At 41.0% G+C, this 14,217-nt stretch overlaps 3 protein-coding genes and 1 long non-coding RNA gene across 5 annotated transcripts; all 4 read left to right on the forward strand.

Annotated features, from left to right (window-relative positions):
• Positions 1 to 707: 707 nt before the first annotated feature.
• On the forward strand, positions 708 to 6,570 carry LOC116915689 (keratin-associated protein 19-2). 2 transcript variants are annotated; one of them, XM_045168899.1, is made up of 2 exons: positions 708 to 734; positions 6,025 to 6,570. In XM_045168899.1, exons 1-2 carry the CDS (start codon positions 723 to 725, stop codon positions 6,412 to 6,414), a joined length of 402 nt encoding a protein of 133 aa, XP_045024834.1. In that variant the 5' UTR covers positions 708 to 722; the 3' UTR covers positions 6,415 to 6,570. The 2 variants fall into 2 exon arrangements, with proteins under 2 accessions (XP_045024834.1, XP_032776731.1); XM_032920840.2 differs by lacking the exon at positions 708 to 734 and adding an exon at positions 5,801 to 5,907.
• On the forward strand, positions 3,643 to 4,711 carry LOC116915667 (TATA-binding protein-associated factor 2N). The gene is made up of 2 exons (XM_032920812.2): positions 3,643 to 3,793; positions 3,949 to 4,711. Exons 1-2 carry the CDS (start codon positions 3,728 to 3,730, stop codon positions 4,615 to 4,617), a joined length of 735 nt encoding a protein of 244 aa, XP_032776703.1. The 5' UTR covers positions 3,643 to 3,727; the 3' UTR covers positions 4,618 to 4,711.
• Positions 6,571 to 7,266: 696 nt separating the features above from the next.
• Positions 7,267 to 8,483, forward strand: LOC116915682. The gene is made up of 4 exons (XM_032920833.2): positions 7,267 to 7,427; positions 7,510 to 7,594; positions 7,701 to 7,823; positions 7,923 to 8,483. The coding sequence occupies exons 1-4, from the start codon at positions 7,416 to 7,418 to the stop codon at positions 8,195 to 8,197; spliced, it is 495 nt and encodes a 164-aa protein (XP_032776724.1). The 5' UTR covers positions 7,267 to 7,415; the 3' UTR covers positions 8,198 to 8,483.
• Positions 8,484 to 10,446: 1,963 nt separating this feature from the next.
• LOC116935074 lies at positions 10,447 to 13,053 on the forward strand. Its single transcript, XR_006643012.1, has 3 exons — positions 10,447 to 10,604; positions 10,761 to 12,430; positions 12,554 to 13,053. It is a non-coding gene; the product is annotated as an uncharacterized LOC116935074 (long non-coding RNA).
• The last annotated feature ends 1,164 nt before the right edge of the window (positions 13,054 to 14,217 follow it).

A 14,217-nucleotide genomic window follows, 5' to 3' on the forward strand; every position in this document is an offset into this window, starting at 1 on the left:
AAGCCGTATGCATCGAATTGTAACAGTCATTGTTTGTTTATCTTTTGCAGCGTAAACTTATACATATTACCAACTATTAAAATCTCATGGGTTTTAAGGTTTTCAGATTTGTTAAAGCATTTTATGAAAAGAGATCACATCTTCCATTAATTCTTAAACACATGATTGTGGCAAACAGTGATGACAGAGTAATAATGGGACCACAGCAACGTTTCGCCGTGTGATGTTTTACTGTTTCCGTTTGTTAGAAACATCTCGAATATTTGACATGTAAACGGGTGGCATGCTGACGCATTTGCTACAGACGCGGATCTCGTACCACATGTGCCACACGCATCACGCTACATTTCATTCTCAAGTCGGGCAGGTCACTTACACCGTGCCAACATCCTGTTGTTTCTCGTTGACAACAGGGCCACGTGCAACTAGAAATTTCGTGTGGATGAGTAGAATGTTAGCAGAGACGACGAGAGATTATATCAGATAGGAAATATACTTACTATTTATCAATTGAAAAGAGTTATTTTATATAGGTCAACAAGGTGTTTGACCACAGGTGGCCTCTTAGTCATACCTTTTGAAAATAACACGCAACAAACTGCACTTTAATAGCGCTCCGAATTTCGTATAAAAGACTCGCAAAGTACTGCAGTTGATCAGCTCATACGTTTCAAAGGTCTTTTCTTTTCGACAATCAACGGTCCTTCGCAGACTGTACTACAATGAGAATTTTGGTAATATTTAATTAGAATTTTTCAAAGTGGTTAAAATCATTTCTGAATAGTTTTGCTGCTCCATGTGTGATCATTGAATCAGATTGCTCTAGCCTGCTTGTTGGCAGCAATTGGTTCCCAATTAAAAACGCTATTATTTGAACCAAAATAATTATAGATCGTATTAGCGTGCCTAATGGCACTAGCCGCCGCCGTTGATGAGGCCGATGTAGTCGTCGAGGTAGCTGATCTGGACGCTGCCGAACATCACAGACGTGGTGGATACGGAGGAGGACGGCCTGAAGGATATGGAGGATATGGAGGATACGGAGGATATGGAGGATATGGCGGAGGACATCGATGGGGATACGGAGGATAGGGGTGGGGCCGCAAACGTCGTTCGGTTGAAGACGACGCCCTGGTTGCTGAATTAGAAACGGCTGAACATCACCGTGGAGGTTGGGGGTATGGAGGACGTGGAGGTTACGGTGGATACGGAGGTTATGGCGGATACGGAGGTTATGGTGGTTACGGAGGTTATGGTGGATACCATCGTCATCACGGCTAAAAAGAATATTTTCCGTTCATTTCTGTCCGATCGTTGATCTTATTGTTAACCGTTATTATGGCGTATTGGCCCAATTCATTGTGTTGGGAGGGGTTCCCGTAAATCCCAAAAACTGGCGATGATTTGTGACCACCTGTTCTGATTTAATAAAGTATTAGCGCGTTAATTCTATAGCTGTGCCGCATACATGTAGCGATCATAGACATGACGGTCTGTTAAAGGTATCCTACTGTGTTCCATCATTTCACGTAAGCCATTCGGTTTTGGACTTCTATGCAAGCCGTAATGCATCCGATTCAATTGCATAAATAAGAAGTCATATCTTCCCGTAACTCCATTACCTGTCCATATAACATCTGATTTCTGTGAACAGTGATCATGAAGAACATGATCACTAAAGAATGTCATGAGTAATGATGAAGTCACAGCAACGTTTAACCGTGTATTTTACTATTTCCGTTTGTTAGAAACATCTCAAACTGTTTTCATGTCAACGGGTGGCATGCTAACGTAAAACGACAGACACGGATCTCGTTCACCCAAGCACCACGCCAATCTTCCAAAATGTCTCTGATCTTTACGCAGTCGAGATCCAAGGATACGCTGGACATGATGACCGTGGAGGACACAACGGGTATAAAGGACACAGTAGAAGCAGTCGTAAAGGCCACTCTGTTGAAGACGACGTCTTTGTAGATCTGGAAACTTCTGAACGTCCCAGACACGTCAGAAACTACGGATATCCTGGAGGATACAGAGATTATCTTGGAGCATACGGAAGATATCCTGAAGGACATACGGAGGATACAGAGGATACGGCGGATACGGTTTGGGCCGAAAACTTCGTTCGGCTGAAAACGATGCGTTTGCCGGTGACTTATAAGCCGGTTAAGATCACCGTGGAGGTTTGGGAGGCCTTGGAGGCTTCGGTGGATGGAGACATGAAGGTTAGTAGGGTGGATACGGAAATTATGGTGGATACGGAGGTTATGGTGAACCCAGTGATCATCACGGCTAAAAAGAATATTTGCCTTTTACTTTCATTTGATCGTTGTTGTTATTGTTATCCGTTTTCATGGGATATGGTGGTTCTTCGTTGTTGCCAGATTCTTCCCAAAATCACAAAAGCTGAAATTGATTTGGTGACCATCTGCTCTGATTCAATAAAATACCACGTGCATTTTATAGCTAGATACTTGTAGTAATTACGGGCATAGCGGTTCCTTAATGGTCTTCATTAGTTCACATATAGGCAATCCTAAGCAACTCGGTTTTGGACTTGTACACAGAATTAACTCACATTCCTCGGGTTCAAACAGATCGTTTTTCTTTTTGCATCGTGAAACGAAGTGTTATCTTCTATATTGAGCTCATTAGGTTTAAACATTTCGGATTGACTGAAACATTTCGTTAAAAAGGATCACTTCGATGATATTTTAGTGTTATATATAATGGATACCTTCCAATGGTATTATGTTTTATTCAGTTCTATCCTCCCTTTACATTACGATACATGATTTCGGTAACAGTGATCGTATGGCAGTTGTGGAGCCATAGCAGTGTTTCACCCTGCGTTTTACTTTTTCCATTGGTTGAGTGATTTGGGTTTGATTGGTTTCCATTGGAAAAGACGACATTTCAACGAGTAGGCTAGTACAGTGACGTAGCAGCGCCACAAACAGATTTCGTTGACGCACATATCATCACACGCTCCGTGGAACAATTCGCTTACGTGTCGGGAAGGCTGTTCACACCGTGCCAACATCCTATTCCTTTCCCACTGACAACTGAGCCACATGCAACTAGAAATGACATATGAGTTAGCAGACGGTTAGCAGAGACGACGAGAGATTATATCTTATATACGTAGCTTGTTCGTTGGTATTAGTGGGCGCTGCAACTAACAAACAAACTAAAACTAAAAACAAGTTCGAACTCAACCCTGAAGTTTTTCGCGAATTGGGTAGTTATAAGAGCTTATCTAAGTTTGACTTTTATGATGTGGGAAGATGATTTTTAATCAACCAAATTATGCAGAAACAATTTACCGGCCAACTAACACACAAATATGATTATGGTTTATTTACAAACCAGTCGAAAGGAATGGCCTAGTCCAAGCGTTTACAAGACTGATGAGGCTGTCGCTGTCAACGCGGTCAACGATGACGCCTACCAAACCGACGACGAATACGCCCACGAATGCAAACACTTTACACCCATCAACGAACCTTTATTTCGAATATTTTGTTTTGGCGATTTTGCCTTATGTGTGATTTCCCTTCGGTGGTGAGACTTTAATAACTGTGACCACAATAGCAATAGCCAACCACATCTGTCCTTAGCATGATTTCCGTTTTCGTCATTTGCCAATTGCAATTATTGTATAGCAGAGGAAGACGCATTTGCCGTGACGTGAATTCGTATATAAAGGCACTGGCAGGGTTCCATGGACAACAATTCTCCCCTCACTCTGCGAGCAACACTAGAAGACTTCACAACCATGAAGCTCGTGGTAAAATCTAATTCCTTATGTTACTTGTATCATAAAGATTACTGCTAGATGTCATTTCGAAGCAAAATATTTGCATGGCTTGGCCCATATCCTATACTTAATGAAATGATTTATTTCACTTTTAATTTCATTTCCATGATGCACGATCCAACTAGATCGCACTGACCTTCTTGCTGACGTTATGCACAGCCGAAGAAGAGGCCAAGCCTCAAGTGGCTCAGATTGCTGATCTGGATGCTGCGGAACACCACGGAGGGTACGGTAGACGTCCTAATAGATACGGTGGATATCGCGGACAGAGCGGATTTGGAGGATACGGAGGACGTCCTAGTGGACCCGGTGGATACGGGAAGCATAGTGGATACGGCACACAAGGTGGATGGGGCCGAAAACGCCGATCGGCTGGAGAGGACCAGGCGATCGTAGAGGATGTTCAGCAGCCAATCGTCCAGGATGTCTCTGATCTTGACGCGGCTGAGAACCGAGGACACATTGGATATGGTGGTCGCGCAGGATACGGCGGATACAAAGGACACGGGGGCAGTAATCGTAAAGGCCGCTCTGTTGGAGATGACGTCGTTGTAGACCTGGAAACCGCTGAACATCATAATGTAGGCTACGGGGGTTACGGTGGCTCCCGTGGCTCCGGTGGCTACAGTGGCTATGGTGGCTACGGTGGTTACGGTTACGGTGGCTACGGTGGCTACGGTGGCTACGGTGGCAATCGTGGTTACGGTAGCTATGGTGGGTATAGACCCAGTGCCTATGGTGGCTATAGGCCCAGCAACTACGGTAATTATGGAGGAAATGGTTGGGGTCGCTAAAATATGAAATCTTTTCAAAATGATTACTGTTGCTACGTTTAATATGTTGATAATGACATTCTGCACTCCGGTAAAATATATTGATAAAAAAATACGACTTTTTGTTCAATAGTAGTATAAGTCATTTCGTGCTGTAGACGATACGAATATTATCATCTTTCTTTGTTCATAAATCTGACCAAGGCAAGTTCAATTGAGCTTGCAACCTGGTAGCTTCTAGCTATTAAAGCACGGAAACAAAAAAAAAAAAAATATATAAATAACATAAATAAAAGGCGTGCCATCTATAGTCCTGGAAGCGTTTCTTTGCATACAATTGTGCAAGAGGGGGAAAACACTGATAAGAAAATTGCAAATATGATTGGCGAACCTCACACCGTATTCTGAATAACACTAATTCGAGCATAAATTATTACACGCAATTGCGGTTTACGTGATGGTCCTACAACCACATCTATCTTTCTGAAGAATAAATTGACATCCAGCTGACGGTAAAATAAATTCAAAAAGTACTCCAAGAACTAAAGCTCGCCTTGAAAGCCTTGATGGTTTGCAACGCTAACAAAATTCAAAATGGGGCGTTTCGCAAGAAAGTAATGCCCGCAGGCAAATAATCTTCCGAATAATAAGCGAAAGTAAACCGTTTCAAATGATATCGACGTCAATTTCTTTATTGAAATAGAAGAGAGCTATCTGGAATAATTATTCATATTTCATACGTAATATTTTTAAAAGACTTGTCTTTTTGTTCAAATAACGTACGACGTCAAATGAACTACGTTTAAATAGATTGCTTATCTTTGTTTGGTATACTTTTCGATGTTTTGGTATGCTGTTTGAGTTTAATTCATGTTGTATCAGCTCAGTTTCCAGCCATACATCCGCTACTACTTGCATCCCTAATTTATGTTCAGCCATTATATTTCATTTTTTAAAATCTGTTTGGGGTATGCTTCAGCAATATCTGAGATTGAATATGCGGCAACGAGTTATCCTTTTTTATATTTTCCGCGATTGAAAAGGTCCGGACACAATTGAAGAGTAGGACAGGCGACAATGTTTTATATAGAAAAGGGGGTTTTGTTGTTTGTCCTCTAAATTTAGCTTCAAGGTCTTCAAACTTATATACCTAGACTAAGTGGATACGGCCAAACCTACAGGCAGAATAGAAGCAACAACCATGACGGTGAATCAGTATAAAAGGGACACCAACAAACCTGGATGGACATCAGTTTTTCTACCCATCGAGAGCAACAGTTTTATACTCCGCGCAAAGCCATGAAAGTTGTGGTAAGAAATCATTTGGTCTCATTTGAAAAGTAAATTGAACGTAGTTTAAGGTTTTTGACTAAAGAAATGTAAAGTGTTCTCAATTAAAAACGCTATTATTTGTACCAAAATAATTAGATCGTATTAGCGTGTCTAATGGCACTAGCCGCCGCCGTTGATGAGGCCGATGTAGTCGTCGAGGTTGCTGATCTGGACGCTGCCGAACATCACAGACGTGGTGGATACGGAGGAGGACGGCCTGGAGGATATGGAGGATATGGAGGATCCGGAGGATATGGAGGATATGGCGGAGGACATCGAGGGGGATACGGAGGATACGGGTGGGGCCGCAAACGTCGTTCGGTTGAAGACGACGCCCTGGTTGCTGACTTAGAAACGGCTGAACATCACCGTGGAGGTTGGGGGTATGGAGGACGTGGAGGTTACGGCGGATACGGAGGTTATGGCGGACATGGAGGATATGGTGGATATGGAGGTTATGGTGGATACCGTCGTCATCACGGCTAAGAAGAATATTTTCCATTTAATTCTATCCGATCGTTGTTGTTATTGTTAATCGTTTTCTTGGAGTTGTGGTTCAATTCGTTATGTTGCGAGGCTCACAAAAGCTGAAATTGATTTTGTGAGTGATCTGTTCTGATTCAATAAAATTTTTCCGCGCTATTTCTATAGCTGTATTGGGTACACGTAAATTACAGACATGAAAATTTCTAAGGTAATCCACGGCATTGAATCATTTCACGTAAACGATGGGGTTTCGAACTCGTACACAAGCCCTGATGCACAAGCCGTATGTATCGAATTTTAACAGTCATTGTTTGTTTATCTTTTGCACCGTAAACTGATACATATTACCTGCTATTAAAATCTCATGGGTTTTAAGGTTTTCAGATTGGTTAAAGCATTTTATGAAAAGGGATCACATCTTCCATTTATTCTTAAACACGTGATTGTGGCAAACAGTGATGATAGAGTAATGATGGGACCACAGCAACGTTTCGCCGTGTGATGTTTTACTGTTTCCGTTTGTTATAAACATCTCGAACATTGGGCATGTCAACGGGTGGCATGCTGACGCATTTGCTACAGACGCGGATCTCGTACCACATGTGCCACACGCATCACGCTACATTTCATTTGCAAGTCGGGCAGGTCACTTACACCGTGCCAACATCCTGTTTGTTTCTCGTTGACAGCAGGGCCACGTGCAACTAGAAATTTCGTGTGGATGAGTAGAATGTTACCAGAGACGACGAGAGATTATATCAGATAGGAAATATACGTATTATTTATCAATTGAAAAGGGTTATTGTATATAGGTCAACAAGGTGTTTGGCCACAGGTGGCCTCTTAGTCATACCTTTTGAAAATAACACGTAACAAACTGCACTTTAATAGCGCTCCGAATTTCGTATAAAAGACTCGCAAAGTACTGCAGTTGATCATAGCATACGTTTCATAAGTCTTTTCTTTTCGACAAGCAACGGTCCTTCGCAGACTGTACTACAATGAGAATTTTGGTAATATTTTATTAGAATTTTTCAAAGTGGTTTAAATCGTTTCTGAATAATTTTGCTGTTCCATGTGTAATCATTGAATCAGATTGCTCTAGCCTGCTTGTTGGCACTGGCGGGAGCTGCAAGTATTGAAAAGGATGAAGTCAACTCAGAAGTTTTACGCGAATCGGGTAACTATAAGAGTTAATCTAATTTTTTATTTTTATTGTGTGGAAACCATTTATCGGCCAACTAACCTCCCCCCAAAACTATGGGGTTGCTTTATTTGCAAACCAGTCGAAGCGAATGAGCCTAGTTCAATCGTTTACAAGACTGATGCGGATGTCAACGCGGTCGACAATAACGTCTACCAAACCGACGATGAAGAAGCCCCTGCTGCCCGTAACGAAGCCATTAATGGTAGGTCTAAGATGGCTACGTCAGTATTGAACTAAAAATGGGCTCAATAGTTTGGCTTAAGCGATTGTTGCTCCTGTTGAATGTTATTGTTTGGTATAGGCCGTAACAGATACGGATATGGTAGAAACCTCGTCTCGTCTAATGAACCCCAACCAGTTCCGAAAACTGATACAGATTTCAGTGGAAGCTACGAAAGCAATGGTGACGATTCAAATGACTTTGATAGTATTGGCGTTTCGCACGTGTATTACCCCGTAGCTTATGGTGATGGTGTCGATACCCGAGGAGGGTTTGGCCGTGGAGGATATGGGCGTGGAGGGTTTGGCCGTGGAGGATATGGCCGTGGATCCTATAGTCGTGCATTCCCTGTTTAAGGTTATGGTCAACAAATACAAAATATGATTTGAAATTTTACTATTGGGGTTTATTTTTGGTCGGTAATGATATATTTTTTTCCAACTACGTCAAATCTTTTGACTTCCATCGAATTGTTGGTGTTATTGTTAAACGTTTTCATGGCAAAGTGGTTTAATTTGTTATGTTGCGAGGCTCTTCTCTTTTTTCATCAATAGAAAAGCCTAAAATTCCAGCCTCCCAATAGAAATTTTAAAAAATAATTATTTGTTTAAAATGATTCAATAAATTTATTCCTGCATTGATTATCACATGAATTTTTTCGTATGTTTTCGTTAGTTTCATAAGTTCTCACTTCTTAAAATTCTAAATATAATGTCAATTATTCATTAATCACGTAGGCTACATTTGCATTCTCCACTTGGTATGGAAGAAGGTTCTGAGCATCCTCCACTATTCAACTGGTTAGCGTCGATGTCGATTCTCTTCGATCCAAAATCAGCAACTGCGTCTAGAATAACCTCCTCGCTTTCCTTTGCCATCACGTCTGTTGCCTTTGGTCAGATTGAGAGGGAAAATGTCAAGGTTTAACGCAGTCGACAACTTCGACAGAAGCTAAAGTGAAACTTTGAACAGAGTAAGGCCGGAAGTTATTTAACGTTTCTCGGCCAGCAGCAACTAGCAGTAGATGCAGTCTTTCTAGCTGTCACGAATATAATATTCAAGAAATCCAGAAATTGCCGCAGTAACCCTATTGTATTTTTTTGCGGTTATGACTCACTTTAATTCATGGTCAGCCATAATGTGAAATCCCATGGAACCATGTAAACAACGCCTTTCGAATGGGACCCAATGTCGCCATTTGAATTATTCGTAATTTTTGATTTAGTTAAATATAGAACTGGAAATTATTTCTTTATAACTATAAACATATACCTGCGTGAATTCTCACTTAATTACGCATTTCGCGCGTATAGCGGCACGATTTGTGGGACGCGATTTGTTTCTATAACGAGTGCGTTTCAAATGAAGATGTTGATTTATTTTTATTTCGCAAAGGATAAAATTGAATTCCGATTTGAAGGACATTTTGGTTTGGTTTTGTTCATTTCCACGCTCGTATCGCCTGTAGCTATGGCGAATTCTCAGCTATCTGCCATGGTAACCATTAATTTTGAGGCAGTCTAAACTCTTGGGTATTTCCAAAACCCTCCCCCCCCAAAAAAAAAAAAAAAAAAAAAAACTCGTAGCATTAGCCGTTCCTTGACACCAAAGTCGGTCTCACCAACACGTGACGACAAAAGAAAAAAAAAAAAAAAGGAAAGGAAAGGAAATACCAAATAAACAAAACAAACCGAACGTAAACAAGTGACGTATAGGCAACCGCAGCGTAGTCTATATATATTCCTCTATGGAGCAAAAACCATTAGAGCGTTCAAAGTTACACGCCCTTTATTTATTTCTATTTATTTATTTTGTCTGTTTTATTTCCTCACTATTGGATACTTTTATTTCCCAATATTCGTGTTTTTTATACCTTAAAATAGTAGAACGTCATGTTTAACTGATAAAAAAAAGATCTAGTAGAAGGCAATTAAGCAACGCAAAGCCAAGCTTTATACAAGGAAGCCAACTTTAGGTCGATGACTGCATTGTAAGAACCAGAGCAAGGCGGCACGAAAACTAAACGTTATTATTTATTTTTTTTCTGCGCACATGGATGAACGCTTCCGGAAAGTTACTTTGATCTCATGGGGAATTTCGTGCGCGGAATTCCCGTTTTGTTATCGCATCACGTACACTTATACCGTTTATTGCGGTCATCTACCTTTGTTGGCTTGTATGCGTATAAGTGCTTCTTGAAGGTTATTGAATGTTCAAGAAAAGACGTTTTATATTTAACATTTTATTCCGTGTGCGGCTTGCTCGTTTGTTCTAGTACATTGCAATACATTTCACAATATGCCAAAAGAATCACCTTTTGAAAGGCATTATTAGACTAATAAAAAAAACCAAAAAACACACAGCATTGTAATGTTATATCCTATACTGTAAAATGGAGCCACCAAAGCTTTATGACGAAACTACTCAAGTTTGACTGATCGCTTTATAATAGAATGGGATTTTTTGCGTCTAACCTTTACTTGAATATACTTTAGCGATTTCGCCTTACGGCTGATTTTGCGGTGGTGGTGGGTCTTTGAGATCCGACGGTCCAAGAATACCGCATATCTGTCCTAAGCATGTTATTTTGGATTCGAGGTCTTGGTAATTTATTTTGCTGAACCCAATGGTAAAGCAGGGGAAGGCGCATTTGCCGTGACGCTCAATTCGTATATAAAGGCACTGGCAGAGGGTTCCATGGACAACAATTCTCCCCTCACTCAGCGAACAACACTAGAAGACTTCACAACCATGAAGCTCGTGGTAAAATCTAATTCCTTATGTTACTTGTATCATAAAGATTACTGCTAGATGTCATTTCGGAAGCAAAATATTTGCATGGCTTGGCCCATATCCTATACTTAATGAAATGATTTATTTTACTTTTAATTTCATTTCCATGATGCACGATCCAACTAGATCGCACTGACCTGCTTGTTGGCGCTGTGCGCAGCCGAAGAAGAGGATAAGCCTCAAGTCGCTCAGATTGCTGATCTGGATGCTGCGGAACACCACGGAGGGTACGGTAGACGTCCTAGTGGATACGCTGGATATCACGGACAGAGCGGATTTGGTGGATACGGAGGGCGTCCAAGTGGACACGGTGGATATGGGGGACATAGCGGATACGGACCAACATGGTGGATGGGGCCGAAAACGCCGCTCGGTTGGAGAGGACCAGCCGATCGTAGAGGATGTTCAGCCAATCGTCCAGGATGTCTCTGATCTTGACGCAGCCGAGACCCGAAGATACGCTGGATACGGTGGCCGAGGAGGTTACGGCGTATCCAAAGGACACGGTGGCCATAACCGTAAAGGCCGCTCTGTCGAAGACGACGTCGTTGTAGACCTGGACACCGCTGAACATTACAGTTTAGGCTACGGTGGTTATGGCGGCTACGGTGGCTACGGTGGCTACGGTGGCTATGGTGTCCATAGGGGTTACGGCAACTACGGTGGTTACGGTAGCTACGGCGGGTATAGACCCAGTGGTTTATGGTGGTTATGGAGGATATGGTTGGGGACGCTAAAATGTGAAAAATGACCACTGTTGTTAAGTTTAGTATGTTGGCTACGTTCTGTAATAATGACATCTCTCTTTCCTCCAATATTGTTGAGTCGTGCATGTTATCCAATCCAAAAGCAAAAGTAAAACTAACATTTTTGATACTTACATGTAAGGTTAAATGGGCCGGTAACATAAATACGTTTTTTGATTTAATAAACATGCCATTTCGGTGCTTCTGACCATATCAATATTATCTTAGTTCTCTAATCCTTTTTACGAAAGCTGCCCCAGCTAAATTCCTTTTAGCTATAAGAAATGCCAATCCTCGCTATGGCCGTGGATAAATGACAGTTGGATTTGGCACGTCAAAGTGCAGAGCTCCATTACACTGTACGCACATTTCATATGTATATTTATTAAAATGAGATAGAAGCACGTAATGGAACATCGTTTTACAATCTGCGCACAAAGAGGTTATCGACATTTTGGTGTTGCTACACAATTTAATAATAAGACATAAAAATGTGCATCATGTTTTACATGAGAAATAATAACTGCTTAGTCGTCATAATTTCAGTATCTGTTACATAGCGGGGTGCGTGCCACCTGAAAATGTGTGACTACCATCACAACAGCACTGCAGCAACCAGAACAGCGGTGTTAAGCGTAATGATAAATATAGAAATAAGAAAAATTAAGAAACGAAGAAAACAAGTTTTGCTTTAGGCTAGGCATTGCAGCTGCCTGGCCAAGTTGAAGTCGTTGACGACATCTCTGATAGAGATGAAAACTGGTTTTTTTTTTTTATGACTTTATTTTTGCCTTTTCAGGGATTTTGTTTTTTCCCTACGACGCAGAAAACAAGTTGCTTTTCAGGGGCGAGGGGAATTTTTTTTTAAATTTGAATCAAAGATTCTATCGTCTTAGATGACGAAATCAATTGCTCGAGGTTCCCAAACAGGTACACTGATGCGTGACGATGAGTCGGTATAAAAAGGACTGATTAACAGTTCCAGAAAACATCTTCACCACAGCAATCGAGAGCAACACTTGGGAAAATTTAGCAAACATGAAAATCGTGGTAAGACTCTCAATTTTCCCTATTCAAATTCGAGAAATTAGAATGAAGTTCGAAGAATTGAGTTCACTTTTGATTTGATTTTGATTTCTACTACATCTTTGCGTGTTTTGATTTCTCTATCAGATCGCGTTAGTATGTTTAATGGCGCTAGCTGCAGCTGTTGAAGAGACGGACATAGTCGTCGAGACCGCTGATCTTGATGTGGCCGAACACCGCAGGCCCGGTGGATACTATGGAGGATACCGTGGCGGACATGGAAAATATCGGGGCGGATATCATGGACATTATGGTTGGGGTCGCAAACGCCGCTCCGTAGAAGACGAATGCCGTTGTCGCTGACTTGGAAACTGCGGAACATCGACGTGGAGGATACGGAGGCCGGAGACATCACAGCGGACATCGTGGCGGGCATGGAGGACATCGTGGTTATGGTAGTTTCGGCCATCATGGCTAAAATAATGCTTCTTGATGCGAATTTATGTTAAATGATTTTGTTATTCTAAACTGTTGTTGTCCACCATTTGAGGGTATTTTGAAATCTCCTTAGTTTTGCCAGTGCCAGTGTTGTTAATCGTTATCACGAATTATTTTCATTTAATATTAAAGTATCTGAGTTATATCAACGACTGTCTTTTTTTCTGAGATTCTACTCTTCAAGATACGCATTACATAAGCGGCATCGTTAGAGACAATTCAATTGATTCGATTAGAAGACAGTTGAAATTTAACAGCAATTGGTTCAAAGACCCTATTTTCCTATCGGAAAGCGACAGCAGCAGGCTTTATTGGCTATACGTATATAATCTGTCTCAAAATCATCCGGCAATTAGCTTTCTTCAGGTTTTATTGTCACCTTCAGCAGTTTCCCGATCGAATCAACGCAGCCCACCTCTCGAAATCACAGCACGCCACGCTGAATTGGTTTACGGCGGCGTTTACGGCAATCTTTTTGCACATAGATATAGGCAATCGGATCTTTTTTGTGTAGCCCCCGTTAAGTTTACTTCTCACGCCGATTAAAAATTCGTTCACATGCCATTAACCTTGAGACTGCCACCTTGACGATTTGAGTCTGAATTAGATGTGAATCAAAGCAGATTCATCTGCTTCAACAGCAATATAATTATACTAATGCCATGAAGAATAAAACAAAAGGCAAGAAGGAATAGCCGTTGATTTAAATAATAGAACTCTTAACTGCAGATTCTTGGGCAAATTTTAGTCAAGACATTTTATTGAATTGTTTTTGTTTGTCTGCGAATTAAAAGGACTAATTTAAATACAAAAATTTTTGTATTTTCTAAGCGCTGTAAATTTACCTCGACAAGAGACTATTCTTTCTTCGTGTACAAGATGAACATAATTAATCACAAAAGATAAAAGCTGGGGATTCAAGGCCATAAAACAACTGCTTTTCATTTATCGTTTTTTTTTTTTTCTATTGCCTAACTCTTTTCTTATCTTTTTTCTGGTTGATGAGTTTGATAAAAATGCCAATGGTTCTAAATTAAGACAAATAGCTTGCTACCTGAGTTTATCGTGAGCTTCAACACGACTTCCGTGTTGTGTCATGCGGTTCTCAATACCATTCAGGACCCATGATGCAGCACATTTTATTCTTTTAAACTAACTTCATCAAGTGTTACAATATTGTCCTTTCTCGCCCTTGAAAATAGATTTTTCCGATATTCGTTCCCCAACTTTTCGTTTCACGAAACGAATGGCTAACTCTTCACAAGCGGTTTATGGCCTTCAAATGATGATTTAATACTGACGTCAGCATACGG

Source organism: Daphnia magna, linkage group LG2 (genome assembly GCF_020631705.1).
Source record: "Daphnia magna isolate NIES linkage group LG2, ASM2063170v1.1, whole genome shotgun sequence".
In the NCBI taxonomy this organism is placed as follows: Eukaryota; Metazoa; Arthropoda; class Branchiopoda; order Diplostraca; family Daphniidae; genus Daphnia; species Daphnia magna.